Source organism: Kickxella alabastrina (assembly GCF_025024165.1).
Source record: "Kickxella alabastrina strain RSA 675 chromosome Unknown BX661scaffold_2, whole genome shotgun sequence".
In the NCBI taxonomy this organism is placed as follows: domain Eukaryota; kingdom Fungi; phylum Kickxellomycota; class Kickxellomycetes; order Kickxellales; family Kickxellaceae; genus Kickxella; species Kickxella alabastrina.
In genome coordinates, this window is record NW_026251473.1 from 700,666 (window position 1) to 713,658 (window position 12,993).

Consider the following 12,993-nt stretch of genomic DNA (forward strand, 5'->3'; position numbering starts at 1 on the left):
ATTTATGGATTTGGCGCAGATCATTGCTACTAAAGGATGTGTAGTATTCTCATGACATGGCAGTGATTGGCTTTGTAAAGTTGGGCACAAGAACTCATACTATCATCCGACATGATATTGCATCGTCGCGGCGAGCGTCAGCTGATGCAGGTGAAGGGTTTAAATGAAAATGTTTCCGCTGGTAATTATTTGACCATGCAGCCATGCTATGATTTTTCCTCACCATCTTTCTTCTCTCAAATTATTATACACCTATTAATTCTCGTATGTCTTCCAACGCTTCTCTCACGCCGTTGAGCAGCGAGTCGACTCCAGCTAGCGTGCTGCAAGCACGGCTGCCGCGTCTTTCGGCAGAATTCCTGGCAAAACACTACCCCAAGCAGGCATCGGTGGTGCATGTCGGGGTGGTGCACCGACACGGTGAGCGCACACCAGGATGCCACCGACTTCCAAACATCTCACCGGAAAACTGGAACCTCTGCAGCCGCGGCGCTTCCTTACACGCGGCCTTTGCGCAAGCCGCGGGTTTGCCAGCGACACTGCCAAGCCATGCTCACGTGTTTCCCCAGGGGCAGCGCAACCTCGGCGCTATTTTTGGGGCTTCGACGCTAGAGACGCCAGAAAGCAAGTCGCAGAATGCAAAGGGCCGGTGCGACTGGGGGCAGCTAACAGACGTGGGGCGTGCGAGTATGACTAAACTGGGCGCGCATCTGAGGGCACTCTACGTCGATGCTCTGGGATTTCTGCCAGAAAACCCTCAAGGCAAGCTATATCTGCGCTCGTCAATGTATGTACGCGCCATCGAGTCGCTGCAGCACACGCTGGGCGGACTATATCCAGATCAAGAGCCTGGAAAGCAGTCATTTCGCATCAATATAAGGCCGGTATCCCATGAAACAATGTTCCCTAGCCTTGGATATGCAGCCATGTCACGTTTGTTTGAAGGTGTCGGTGCGCTGGCTAATAGAAAGAATTGTGAGGAGTATCAGAAGTTGGATGCCGAGTTGAGGGCTATTCCAGAGCTCAAGGACTACTTTGCTTCGGAGGTGCAGGTCCAAAAGACTCCCGTTGCCATTGAAGTTCTGGATGTTGTTGGCAGCATGAGAATTCATGGCCTGGCTGTGCCGGCAATATTTGACGACGCATTGGTAAAGCGGCTGACAAGCGGGGGGGTTATTGAGTGGTTTCACTCGTCATGGAGCATGCCGGCATTGGCCCGTATGCAGATCGGACCATTTGTGCGCGAGCTTGTCGACGAGGTGGTTGACGCTGTCGAGAGCGATCGTGCAGGAAGGCCGGCACAGAGACAGATGTCAATTTACTCGGGTCATGACACTACCATAGGCCCACTTATGGCCGTTCTAGGCTCAGATCCCGCCAAACTGACTGTGCCGGCTGATTTGTCGTGGCCACAATTCGCGTCCAGCCTGCGGTTTGAGTTGCTCAAAGACAGCGAGTCGCCCTACCCGACCGTGCGGCCGGCATGGGAGGACGAGCGCCGGATATATGCGGATAAAGCAGAGATGATTCCCTTTGATAAACGTGTGCGGCCCACCAATGTGCCTGACGCACTGTACCAGTGGCCGAAAGATGGCAGACGCAATCCGCGGGCGACGCGCGACTACTACGTTCGCGTATGGTACAATGACCGGGTGCTGGTCCTGCCCACATGCAAAGATCCCGGAGCCCACCACACGCAGATGGGATCAGGTGTCTGCACCCTTGACGGCTTCTTTAAGCAGATTGCCCGCTTTGTGCCAAGCGAGCGTGAGGCCGCCAGCGAGTGCCGCGCTAGTGTCGTCACCAAAAACTGATCAGGGTCGGCTCGAACTGCTATTGATCGAACCGCAAGGCCTTAGTATTTTTTGGGTGCAAACTGAAAAAAATGACACGTAAAAAACCCCCCCTCACCGCCAGAATTTTGATGATTTTTATTTTTGCCTGTCTTATCTTTTTATTTTTTGTAATTCAGCTTGTCTTTTCCTTTAATTTCGCAACATAAGTTCACTATGAACTGCCGCATACTCTTTCTACGGTCCAAAACCTTGGCCAGGGCATCTCGTCCGCGCACCACGGCTGCCGCGGCCATACACACCAGCAGCGCACAGTCGAAGCTCTTTGCCGAGCATCTCAAGCAGCTGATCCAGTCGGATCCGCAGACAGAACCAAAGCCAGAGGCAGCTGCACAGCCAGGAACAAAATCAAAAATGACTATCAGTCAGCGGCAGGGCGGTGTCACTCGCGGGCCCGGCATGCACTTGTACGTACCCATCAAGGCGCGGAACGTCGAGAAGGCGTGGGAGATTTGGTCCACACAGCTGTGCACGAGCGAATCTGGCGCTGCATTGAAAGAGCTGGTTGATCTTGTGGTTCTACTTGTGCACACGTCGGAGGTGCCGCAGACCGCCGGTCTGTTCGGCAACGATAACGCGGATGCTTCTAGCATTGTTGATCAACGGCGCAGGTCGGCTGGATTCAGAATAGCGACAATTCTGCGCCGTATATTTGCCAACAGCGTAGGTTCTGAGGGCGATGTTTCTGCGTGGGGGCTGCTGGAGGCGGCAGAGTACGAAGGCATTCTAGGGCTCCTTGTGGTTGGCCAGGGCCCTGACGCGGTGGTTTCAGGAAATTCGGCTTGCGCGCAGCCAGAGGATATTGAGGACGCGCCGGTTGGCCGCCTGGCGCATCTTGTTTTGCTCGCGGCGATTCGGGACGGCTTGCAAATCACACCGGCTATGGCCAGCTTGGCACTACAGACGGCAATATTTACAAAAGATACGGCGGCGGCGCGCGACATCCTGCAGCTGTTTAACGCGGACCTGGCTATGCTTATTGACCCCACACTGGCAAACAACAGCAGAGGACAGTCGCAGATCGGCCACACCATAGCTGATGCACCACAGTCGATTGTCGAGATGGTGCTGGAGGCCATCAGTGTTGGCCAAAATCCGGCTGAAGTTGACTTGCACGCGACTGCATCGCAGGAAGAGGCCGACGGGCAGCTTGACGATCTGAGCTCTCTCAACAAGGAAGCTCCTTTTGAGGATGCAGCGCTGGCGGCTGTTTGTCAATGGCGCGTCGACACAGCCGAGCGCGTGTACCGAGCGTTTGTGTCGGCGGGCATGGCTGAAGTCTCAGCTCCCGATGGTTCAAAGCGGCCGGCGCTGCAGGGATCTGATATGCCGTCGGCGCATATGCTGGCTACGCTGCTGCGCATCCACAGCGAGGCAGGCAGTATCGACCATTCCATCATTCTCTACGACACGCTGGTGGCAACTCTCGAACAGCAGAAACCTGTTGAGGGCTTGGAGCCCGCTTCTGGCTGTGAGGAGATCACGTCGGAGCACAAGGCCGACGCGCGTCTGTGGACATGCGTTTTGGACGCTGTCTGCGAGACACAGCAGTTATGGCTGGCCACGCGCGTGCTGGGCGACATGGCAGCCGATGGCTGGGCGCCAACAGAGAGCATGTACACGCGGTGCCTTGACACTATGGAGGACACGAGTGACGAGGCGCTGGTTTTGGCTGTGGCGGCCATTCGCGCAGCCACTCCCACCGTCAGCGCCGACTCCCTTGTGCGCGCGCTTGTTCGTCCGAACTCGCCAAATATGGCGGCGCGCATTGAGCAGGCGCTTTTGGTTTCGGAGCTGCCGACGACGGATGCTGAAGACAAATCCGTAGTTTCCGACGACACAGCGCGCGCAATCGTTGCGGCGCTGATCTCTAACGCGCAGATCGCGCGTGCGCGCCATCTGGGCGAGATCTGGACCACGACCCGGCCGGACCTGATCACCAGCCAGAGCATTACCGACCTGGTGCTAGCGCTAGGGCAGTCGGGCGATTACACGCAGGCGCTGGAGCTGTTTGCGCGGGTGCAGGAGGCTGCGGCCGAGGATATTTCAGCGGACATTCTGGGTGCTGTACTCCGTGTCTACGTGCTCGCTGGCGACTACGACGAGGCCGTGTCGGTGAGCAAGCGCATCCGCGCCATGGTGCGCGAACCTACTGTGCCGCAGCAGGCCAAGCCCACCCATGTCGTATACAACAGCATGATCCGTGCGTACTGCGAGGCCAATCAGATCACTGAGGCCATGCGCGTGCTCGAGGAGATGCGCGGCTGCGGGCTGCACGCCACTTCCGAGACGTACACCATTTTGGTGCAGACCATGAGTTCCCTGCGGAGCTACGATGGGCTGAAGCTGATTGTTGCGCTGGCTGACGTCGACTACAATATGGTTCCGCTGGACAATACCTCGCCAGAGATGGCTTCGGCGCTTCCCCTGTCCACAGACTACTACAATGGGCTGATCGAGGCGTACGGCCGCGTTGCCGAGCCCATCAAGGCATTTCAGGTCTGGGAACTGATGCGGCAGCGTGCTGTCGCGCCGAACAACCTCACAGCTACGCTGCTCATCGACACGTGTGCCTGGAACGAGCGCGTGCACTGGGATGAGGACATGGAGCCTGACGCGCCCTTTGTCGAGCGCAATGTGCCCGAAGACCAGGTCTATACGGGCATGCCATTCTTCCACATGCATTACCTGGCCAACGCTCTGGAGCAGCTGCAGCAGGCTGGCCTAGTTTTTTCGCTGGCCAACCACCGCCATCTGCTGGAGGCCCTGGTCAGGGCTGGCTTTTTGGAGGATGCAATGGATATGCTTCTGGGCGAGCACGAGGACCCTGCAACAAGGGAGGGGTGTATGGTTGACGCTCGTGAGCTGCTCAAGCCAACAGGCGAGGTGTTTTTTGCCGGCCTGTTCTCGCTGATCAAGCAAGCCAAGGGCGAAGAGGATGATGGCAAGAGAGGCATGGCCACTTTTATGGACGACTTTTCATTGCGCATTCCGCTTTGCCGGAGCACTGTAGACACCATGTATGGAACGATTGCAGCTGTGCGCTCCCAGTGCTTGCTCGGCGACAATATTGAGCCAGCTGACATGCCGTTTGTCCAGCGGGCGTCGCCGAACCTGCTCAAGCGTTTGGATCTGCACGAGCAGCGGTTGACCGAGTTTTTGAGGACACAGCAGCCCGAGCTTTTGCCTGCAAGCCAAAGCTAGAAATAGAATATTGACAATACATCACGCATGTATTGCTTTTGCTCGCTTTTATCTTCCATTTTGTCGGCTTGTTATAATTGAATTTTTCATAAATATATTTATTCGCTCCAACGATTCACGAAATGATGATGATCCAGCCGATGCAAATGTAGAACAGACAAATCGGGTACACTGCCAACAAGCGACGATTGGCAAGCTGCGCGCCAGCCAAAAACCCGACGGCTGCTGATATGCTCCACCCGACAGCCACGACAACCACGGGAAGTGTCACAATGATGCTCTTCACCAGAAGCGAAATCAACGAGGCAATGGTCATGGGAGAAATGCAGTATCCCAAAGTGCACACGCTCTGGAAAAACGACACATGCCCGCCAAGCAACTTGCAATTAAAAGTGACCACGCATGAGCCAATACAGACCAGGGCAAACACGCCGGTAAACACCGCCGATGCCTGTTGATCGGTAGACAGGAGACTCATGGTGATAGCCAAGGAGAGACAGAAGAACAGGGGACCCCAAAGATCCCACTCGTGCAGGGCGTCGGTGCGGCCCTTAGGGTAGAGCACCTGAACGGTTTTGCGCCCCACTTTGCTAAAATCTCTCCCGATGGTTGTCAGGATGGGTTCGTCCAGAGTGTTTGTGTGGTAGCCGCCCGGCAGTGCATTTGACGTGTATACAGACTGAGGCCCAACGGCCGCTGCTGCAGGATTGCCTGTGGCAGGTGGCGGGTTGCTGCTGCCCATGCGTCCCCCTATGCTTCCGCTCAGGTCTGCCCGTTTGTTGACCTCTGGAAGCGCTGTGTTGAACGGGCTGTCTAGACTAAAACCGTCGTCTTGGTCAATGAGTTGATGGTCCGCACGGTTCATTTGGTTAAAATGTTCAATTGGGAGTGGAAGTGTAAGATGACAAGAGAATGAGGAATTTTATTTTGTTCGGAATGTTGATGAAGGGAATTTTTGAGTGTGCATAAAAGGGAAAGAGAGAAGGAGGAAATTCTGCCGTTGGTTTCTTGGGTCAATTACGAAATTCAACCAAGCCAGTATGGACAAAACAAGCCACTACATGAATATGATTAAAATACAATTTAATCTGATTATCAGCAGCATCCAAGTTAAAGTATCTCCAAGCGACTGGAAAACAAAAAATTACGCGCAGGTAGCTACAGAATACTCAATGTTAATTATATTCAGGATGCATTTTATTTAATATTTTATCGGTGCTATAATTATTATTGAAAAACAATAGCAACACACCACTCACTAGCTACCCACACGGCACATACATTCCCTTTTCAACGGCACATGTACAAAATGGGGCATGCATACATATATATATGCATGTATGTATAACAGAAAAATAAATTGACTGGAATGACTTTGCTTATGTTTTCATTCAACGCCCAGTCGCAATCGCGATTACACTTGTACTTGTAAATTGCTTCAAGCGAATGAACATATAACGTGGCATGGTAACTATATTTAAAAGCACATCCAAGCTTTTATTCGACCAATCGCATACGACAAGCTGACTTAAAAAAATCCCTTATAACAAAAAATAATAACAATTGATGTGTTGGCGTGTGTGATTAACTACAATCTTGCATGTTGCTACCAAATTTTGATAATATAGAAAATATTTAATTGCAGTTCCAAATACTCTCAGTAATTTGACAATAAATGTAAGGGTGTTATACTCTGGTTGTCGTTTGCTAGAATAAATTTTACAAATTGTTTTTGCACGCCTCTAATATATTTATGCTGTTTACTAAACTTAATATCCTTTTATAAGCCATGCTTATAATGTTTTTGGACTCCATGATGGATGGCATTCCGGTTATAACAAAGATCTGCAGCTCACCAGCAACCATTTGGGCCACGTTGTCGCTGTTTATTTTCATTGACACATTCATCTACGCTCTGACAATGGCCAATTTGTCAGATATTCTTCAAAACATGATAAATGTATCTGCGTCGTCTAACAGTACCATGATAACAATGTTTGGTGTTGGCGGCGTTTTGGGCGCACTAATAGCTGGCTTTGTCGGCAATCTTTTCCACACATGCCGCCCTCTGCAGATTCTGGCTGCATTTATATATATTGTGGCAGGAACAATGTTATACACAACGGTGGGCGACGTTTACCCAACGGGTATTTTAGGATTCAAGGTGGCCATTATATACTTTTTCAATAATGTTGGGTACACGGTCGGGCCAATTTGCGGGCAAAGGTTTTTTGGCCTTGACGGGATTCCTGGCACGGCACCTGTGGTCATAGCACTAGGGGTTTTTGAGCTGTTGTTTCTGTTTAAAATCGTTGATAATCCTTTAAAGATTAGACAGCGCATAGTATCTTTTGAAACAAAAACCTTCAAAGTTTATTCAATCGGTTCAATTGCTCTTTTCCCGCAAACTTCCGAAATTGGAGTCTGTATTCCCGATGGTGATTACACAAGTAATCTGGTTTTTTCTAAATGCTTAGTTGAAGCGCCCAAATCGAATACTACCGACTGTGGCAAAGACAGCAGCAGCAAGGTTCGAATTTAGTTTTATGCAGCGCCCCCTGTAATCATATCGACCATTACAGTTATTGTGTCCATGCAACTCCAGTCCACACCCGACACAATAATTTGCCTGTACCTGATCAATAATTTTCATCGCACTGATATCGGCAGCATTACGTTTGTCATTCACGGCTTGGCATTCTTTATATTAGTGCCAATAGTTGGAAAGGCCAACGACTGGCTAATTGGACGCTACGGAGAGCAGGTACACTATTATACCATGGCTTCCGGCTCAATAATCACTACCTTGACCATTTTGGCGATGGCGCTGGCCAGCACATATGCAGGGATGATGGCTGGATATGTTATTTTTGGTTTGGCCCGTTTGACCATGCTAATTCCCGCAAAAAGCGTCTACGGAGACCTGGTCAACTACGCAAAGGTGAATTTAATGGCATAATGCTATTCGCTATCTATCATTCCTTGGTCAGTGTCTTCAATTGCCTTCCCACCAATTAGCACTGCTCTATACGCGTTTTCAGGGTTTTCTCAACTGGTTGTTGCGATTGCCACGGTTACATGCACAACTTCAGCCAGGGCAGGTTTGATATAATTGCTTTTTAATCGCAAGAGAAATAATACGCTCTCAACCATATGAATTTACTTTCGTTTATAAGGACTTTTAGTTATCGGGTAATCACAAGCACATGTGAAAATCCCACTTTTATATTCACATACAAGGCCTGGATGCAGCAGACCACACTATAACAAATTCCCAACCTGTGGGGTAACCTTGGAGACTGTTTTCGCGTTTACCTTTACATTTTGTTAAAGATAATGCGTTAACATCTTTCACCAGAGGTAGGGAATTAAGCGCAATCATTTGGCAGAGACTCAGCAGCAGCAGATGACTCTTGAAAATTTTTATTTGACATTTGTAGTCTCATTATTATCTTCAGTATGGCTACATTGCTGTTTAGTCAATAATTTCGTTTTGTTACTGGGTTATTATAAACGCATTTGCTTCTTTTTAATTTCAGTTTCTGAAAAACAACATGCTCAATTATTTATTTGTTCTTTTTTTAGTTCCTGATCATGTGGGCATTGTCTGCATGAATTAAAGACGAGTTGAGGAAAAGGAACATGCGGTCTTATTGTGTGCAACAAATGTCCAGTTCTTTCTCCCCAATTTTTTTTGATTTTGTGGTGGCTAGGAATATAAGTACAATACGCTTCGGAACTAAAGTCTTGCGAGGCCTTTCCCCGTTATTAGATTGGCCTTTTTTAGCGTCCGAAAATATTGTATTGGAAGTGAGATTCAAAACGAAAGGACGTGTACAATATCCTTTTTTTCTGTTTTAAGCCTACCCCCATCCTTGTTTTTTCTTGTGTTAGATAGCCGCTATTTGCAAATTCTAAATGAGGAAATTAATGAGCTGAGTGTAGCGAAAATGAGCAAAATGTCCGCACGACAAAAAAATTATATTCTATTTTTCGAATAGAAAATTTTTAAAGGCGAGACTTTTTTGATATTGGTCATGATGCAAAGAATAAAGCACACTATTCTCTTTTTAATTAAAAAATATATATAGCAGTCAAATTGCCCACCAAACAAGAGGTATCAGAATACTACCCTTCAATTCCTGTTTTTTTTATTTATTAATTGTTTTACACATTATTTCATTTACCAATATTTTTATGATGAGACTATTTAAAAGGGTTTATATTGGCGCTGTATTTGCCGCCGCCATCTCCGCTCAGATTGATAGTGCACAGCCCAACGATACTGTTGTCCTGGAAGACTTTATATCGGCTGTCAGCGCTGTAGACACAGCTTCCGACGCGGTGAACTCGCTAGTGCAGACACTGTCCACCACAATCGAGGGAGTAAATACAGGAACATCAGTCCTGTCGCCAAGTGGTAAGTATCACTTTGGTGTTGTTAAATATTGAGCACACAGCAACTGAATTGGGGGTGGGGATAACCCGACTACAGACAGAAACATGTACGCGTGACACATATATTTTTTTGTTGCATTGGTCACTATATCACTTGCACGCTCAGCCTAGTATTGTTTATCATCCCATGGACACATGTTAATATGCCCGGATGACCTTTCACAAACATTTTAAACCCGTATTTGGATTCCATTATTCTAGGAAAATAACTCGCTCAGCTAATACTGGTACTTTTTTATTGTAATTTTCATAGTAGCGCCACAATCAGCTGGAGCAGACGCCACTAATTTCCCCGCAGAATCTACTGCTGTAACACCATTGTTCTCTAAAGAATCCGTGTCACCTATTGCCCAGGAAGCTTCCGAGGCAACAGAAGGAACAGAAGGAACAGAGGCAACATCACTGCTCAGCCAGACTTTGCCTGCAGATCGGTCCTCAATAGAGACTGTTGTGACGGAGCGCACGCAAGAGACAGGAGTGGTTTCAACTGTCAAAACTGAGACGGTATCATCGGATTTTTCGAGCGAAACCAACACAGAATCACCCCAAGCTAGCATCAGCACCGTGGCAGACACAGCTTCAGATTCAGATTTGGATCATGATTCGGATACCGATTCAACAGCAACAACAGCAGCAGCAATGACGGATTTTTCTGAAACTGAAATATCAGCAACCGAAACGACCGAAGCAGATGAAATCGAGGAAGATACCACAGAGAGCGAATCAGTAGTTGTGACCAGTGATACCTCCAGCTCAGCTGGCTCTACAACAACAACTGATGATCCAACCACATTGCCGTCATCGTCCTCATCTCCATTGTCATCATTGTCATCATTTTTGCCTTCATCCTCGGTATCTTCGTCACCACCAACTTTCATAATAAGCACCACTAGCACGAGCAGCAGCACTTTTAGCCCAACACCGACATCTATCTCGTCGCCTGCGCAGCCCTCATCAACCACGCAGTCGCGGACCAAGCACACAGTCGTTGAATTTGTCACCACCTTTGTCGATGGAACGCTGAGCGTTAGCAAGGTTACTAAAACCAATGATGCTAAGCCTAGCACGACAATCAGAAATGACATCGACGAGGACAACGATGACGATAACGATGGCATAATCACATCGACGATTACAGAAGACGGAGAGATCAAGGTCATTATCAAGACCATTTCATCCAATGAACCCGCTTCGTCTGACTCATCGTGCTGTGCAAGGATGTCTGGCACGTCTTTTGCAATCGCGCTGATCGCATCCGTCTTTGGCGTTTTTTCGGCAACATTGGTCTGAAGAAACACAGCTGTTCTTTAATAGAAAAATAAATTATTCATGCAAAACTAGATGCTTTCTACAGTGAGCTCATTCTCTGCCTTTTCTCGTCAGACAACAACCTCATTAGCTTGATCAGCCCGAACTCTGAATGGGTGTTTTGCAATGCAGGACCGCCCAGGTTTGATGGGTGGTCAGCCATCTACACTCCTTGCCGCCAATGCCCGCCTTCCCTTGAATTATAAACGTGTCCCCTTGAGAGCCACCGATACCCAGGCCCCGGTGAATCGGAGTGTATATGACAGAGCGCCTCCTTCCCTGAGAGCCCAAGAAAATCATTTCAATCACTCTGGCCATGTGTCTTCTCAACGACAAAACGCACTTGTTATATGTTGCAACATCGCAAGCCATCAGCTGTTATTTTTAAATAGTTTGAGCATCGCTGAGTATGAAAAAGGCGCGCTCGGCTCTCCCATTTTCACATTAAAACATTTGCGTGTAATATTTGCTGAGGCTTGCTCGCTGTGCTATTCGGTTGCTTGAGCAAAGCAATCGAATGACACGGCATGTGATCAGCATTTTAAATGTTCGTACCATTTGTTGGTATGTGAATGATAATTTATTTGTATTTATTTATTTGATAAAAAGTGTAATTAGTTTTGGAGGGGTGAATAAAAAGGAGGGCTGTAAAAACAGGAGCGAGAGAGAGCCGGTCGGTCGTGGCAGGTGCGTATGACCGCAAGCCTGATTGATGACGTCAAATAAAATACGTAAAAAATAGAAAGGGATATGTGGGGTAAATAGGTAAAAAAGAAAAATGACAATATGTGCAAGTGAACAATGCAAGATGGAAAAAAACAAGTGGGAGAGAAAAAAGTGAGCGTGTGATGGATGTAGAGTGCGATGATAAAAAAAGCAAGTTTAGTGCAGAATATATCCGACTTTCAACTTTTAAACTACGAACAGTGTTTCAGAGTTGAATCGCTTTTTCACCGCAACTCCAATGATTGGCCCAGGTTTATCATCCCTGCCCCCATTGCTCAGCATCCAAGAAATAGAAAGGAGCAAAGGGCAAAAAACCGGTTTTTATAGAGAAATGCTCTGTTCAATGTTGCGGTTGGCCCGGATTCCCAGGGCCGAGGCAGTCTTGCGGACGTACCGGCGCAGAAGCTTAAGCTCAGACGCGGACGGGATACCGCGGCAGATGACGTCGCAGGCAGTGATATCCATGGCACCCATGGGACGCGCTGAAATTGGACTGGAGATCTGGTCCTTGCTAATAACGTTAATGAACTCGGATGCGTTGATGTACAAAGTGCTTTCAGCACTGACGCAAGTGTATTTGGGTTTTGAGAAGAACATTATAAAAAAAAAAGTACAAGTGTGTGTGAAAAAGAGCAATTGTAGAACTGTATGACTGCAGAACTAGGCCGAAAGGAAATTTTGGAGGTTGGGTCTGGAGCAGAAGCGAAAAGTAAGGTTTGGAAGCTGGGTGTTGTTTAGTTTGACCAAAATAAATTATAGCAGCGGGCGAGGTACCTTTTATATTGATACTCGAAATATTGTGACTGGCAAAAATAAAATAAAAAGTGGGCGCTGAAAAATCCTCCTCCCCAGGCAGCTGGATCCCCCATAGGCCTGTCCGCCTGCGAACCCCGTGGATAAGGCATAAAGAGTAAAAGAAAGAAAAAGAAAAAGGGGGGGCGGATGTTAATAACAACCCCGAAAATGGCGGCAATGATAAAGTCCGGATTCCCTCGCGCCCTATTTTTTATTATTTTTTTGGCCTGTAATCTGAGTGACAACATCAAACAATGTGAAAGAAAAGGCTGTTTTGATCGATAACAGAGCAAACTTGCAAGTGTGTGTACTGCTCCCCCAAAACACATTTGCTTCATGTCCTTCCATTTTTGGATTTTTTCAAAACCTCCCATTGCACAGCATTCAACGCAGCCTATGAATGCACTGTTACAAACAATGGCTGGTGGAAGAAGAGCTGCCCTTAACAAAACCACTGTTTTTTCTCTCCCATTCCCCAATTTGGCCTTCGGCAATAGCAACAAATCCACGGCGTATCGATGCCATTTCACTGGCTCTACATTCACCGTCGATCTGGTCACACTGACGCCAAATGCATGCGCATATGCTGGGTTTTTTTTCTTTTCAAAATTTCAAATTTTGGACTTCATATTTCGAGCTCAAGCCAACC

At 48.1% G+C, this 12,993-nt stretch overlaps 5 protein-coding genes across 5 annotated transcripts; 4 read left to right on the forward strand and 1 right to left on the reverse strand.

Annotated features, from left to right (window-relative positions):
• The first annotated feature begins 3 nt into the window (after positions 1-3).
• Positions 4-1,942, forward strand: BX661DRAFT_176910 (histidine phosphatase superfamily). The gene has a single exon (XM_051534516.1). It carries the CDS (start codon positions 267-269, stop codon positions 1,812-1,814), a length of 1,548 nt encoding a protein of 515 aa, XP_051394668.1. The 5' UTR covers positions 4-266; the 3' UTR covers positions 1,815-1,942.
• BX661DRAFT_176911 (uncharacterized protein) lies at positions 1,943-5,161 on the forward strand. The gene has a single exon (XM_051534517.1). The coding sequence runs from the start codon at positions 2,010-2,012 to the stop codon at positions 5,055-5,057; it is 3,048 nt and encodes a 1,015-aa protein (XP_051394669.1). The 5' UTR covers positions 1,943-2,009; the 3' UTR covers positions 5,058-5,161.
• On the reverse strand, positions 5,162-6,030 carry BX661DRAFT_176912 (uncharacterized protein). Its single transcript, XM_051534518.1, has one exon. It carries the CDS (start codon positions 5,920-5,922, stop codon positions 5,173-5,175), a length of 750 nt encoding a protein of 249 aa, XP_051394670.1. The 5' UTR covers positions 5,923-6,030; the 3' UTR covers positions 5,162-5,172.
• A 1,216-nt stretch (positions 6,031-7,246) lies between these two features.
• BX661DRAFT_168649 (uncharacterized protein) lies at positions 7,247-8,016 on the forward strand (the record flags this gene model as incomplete). Its single annotated transcript, XM_051533443.1, has 2 exons — positions 7,247-7,283; positions 7,640-8,016. 2 exons carry the CDS (start codon positions 7,247-7,249, stop codon positions 8,014-8,016), a joined length of 414 nt encoding a protein of 137 aa, XP_051394671.1.
• A 1,162-nt stretch (positions 8,017-9,178) lies between these two features.
• Positions 9,179-10,862, forward strand: BX661DRAFT_51003 (uncharacterized protein). Its single transcript, XM_051539208.1, has 2 exons — positions 9,179-9,477; positions 9,772-10,862. Exons 1-2 carry the CDS (start codon positions 9,255-9,257, stop codon positions 10,803-10,805), a joined length of 1,257 nt encoding a protein of 418 aa, XP_051394672.1. The 5' UTR covers positions 9,179-9,254; the 3' UTR covers positions 10,806-10,862.
• The last annotated feature ends 2,131 nt before the right edge of the window (positions 10,863-12,993 follow it).

Excerpts from the sequence above, each read along its gene's own strand:
- BX661DRAFT_176910 (XM_051534516.1), top strand. The coding sequence starts at position 267 with ATGTCTTCCAACGCTTCTCTCACGCCGTTGAGCAGCGAGTCGACTCCA.
- BX661DRAFT_176911 (XM_051534517.1), top strand. The coding sequence starts at position 2,010 with ATGAACTGCCGCATACTCTTTCTACGGTCCAAAACCTTGGCCAGGGCA.
- BX661DRAFT_176912 (XM_051534518.1), bottom strand. The coding sequence starts at position 5,922 with ATGAACCGTGCGGACCATCAACTCATTGACCAAGACGACGGTTTTAGT.
- BX661DRAFT_51003 (XM_051539208.1), top strand. The coding sequence starts at position 9,255 with ATGATGAGACTATTTAAAAGGGTTTATATTGGCGCTGTATTTGCCGCC. Across the intron at positions 9,478-9,771 it reads ATCAGTCCTGTCGCCAAGTG|CGCCACAATCAGCTGGAGCA; the intron begins GTAAGTATCACT and ends TTTTCATAGTAG.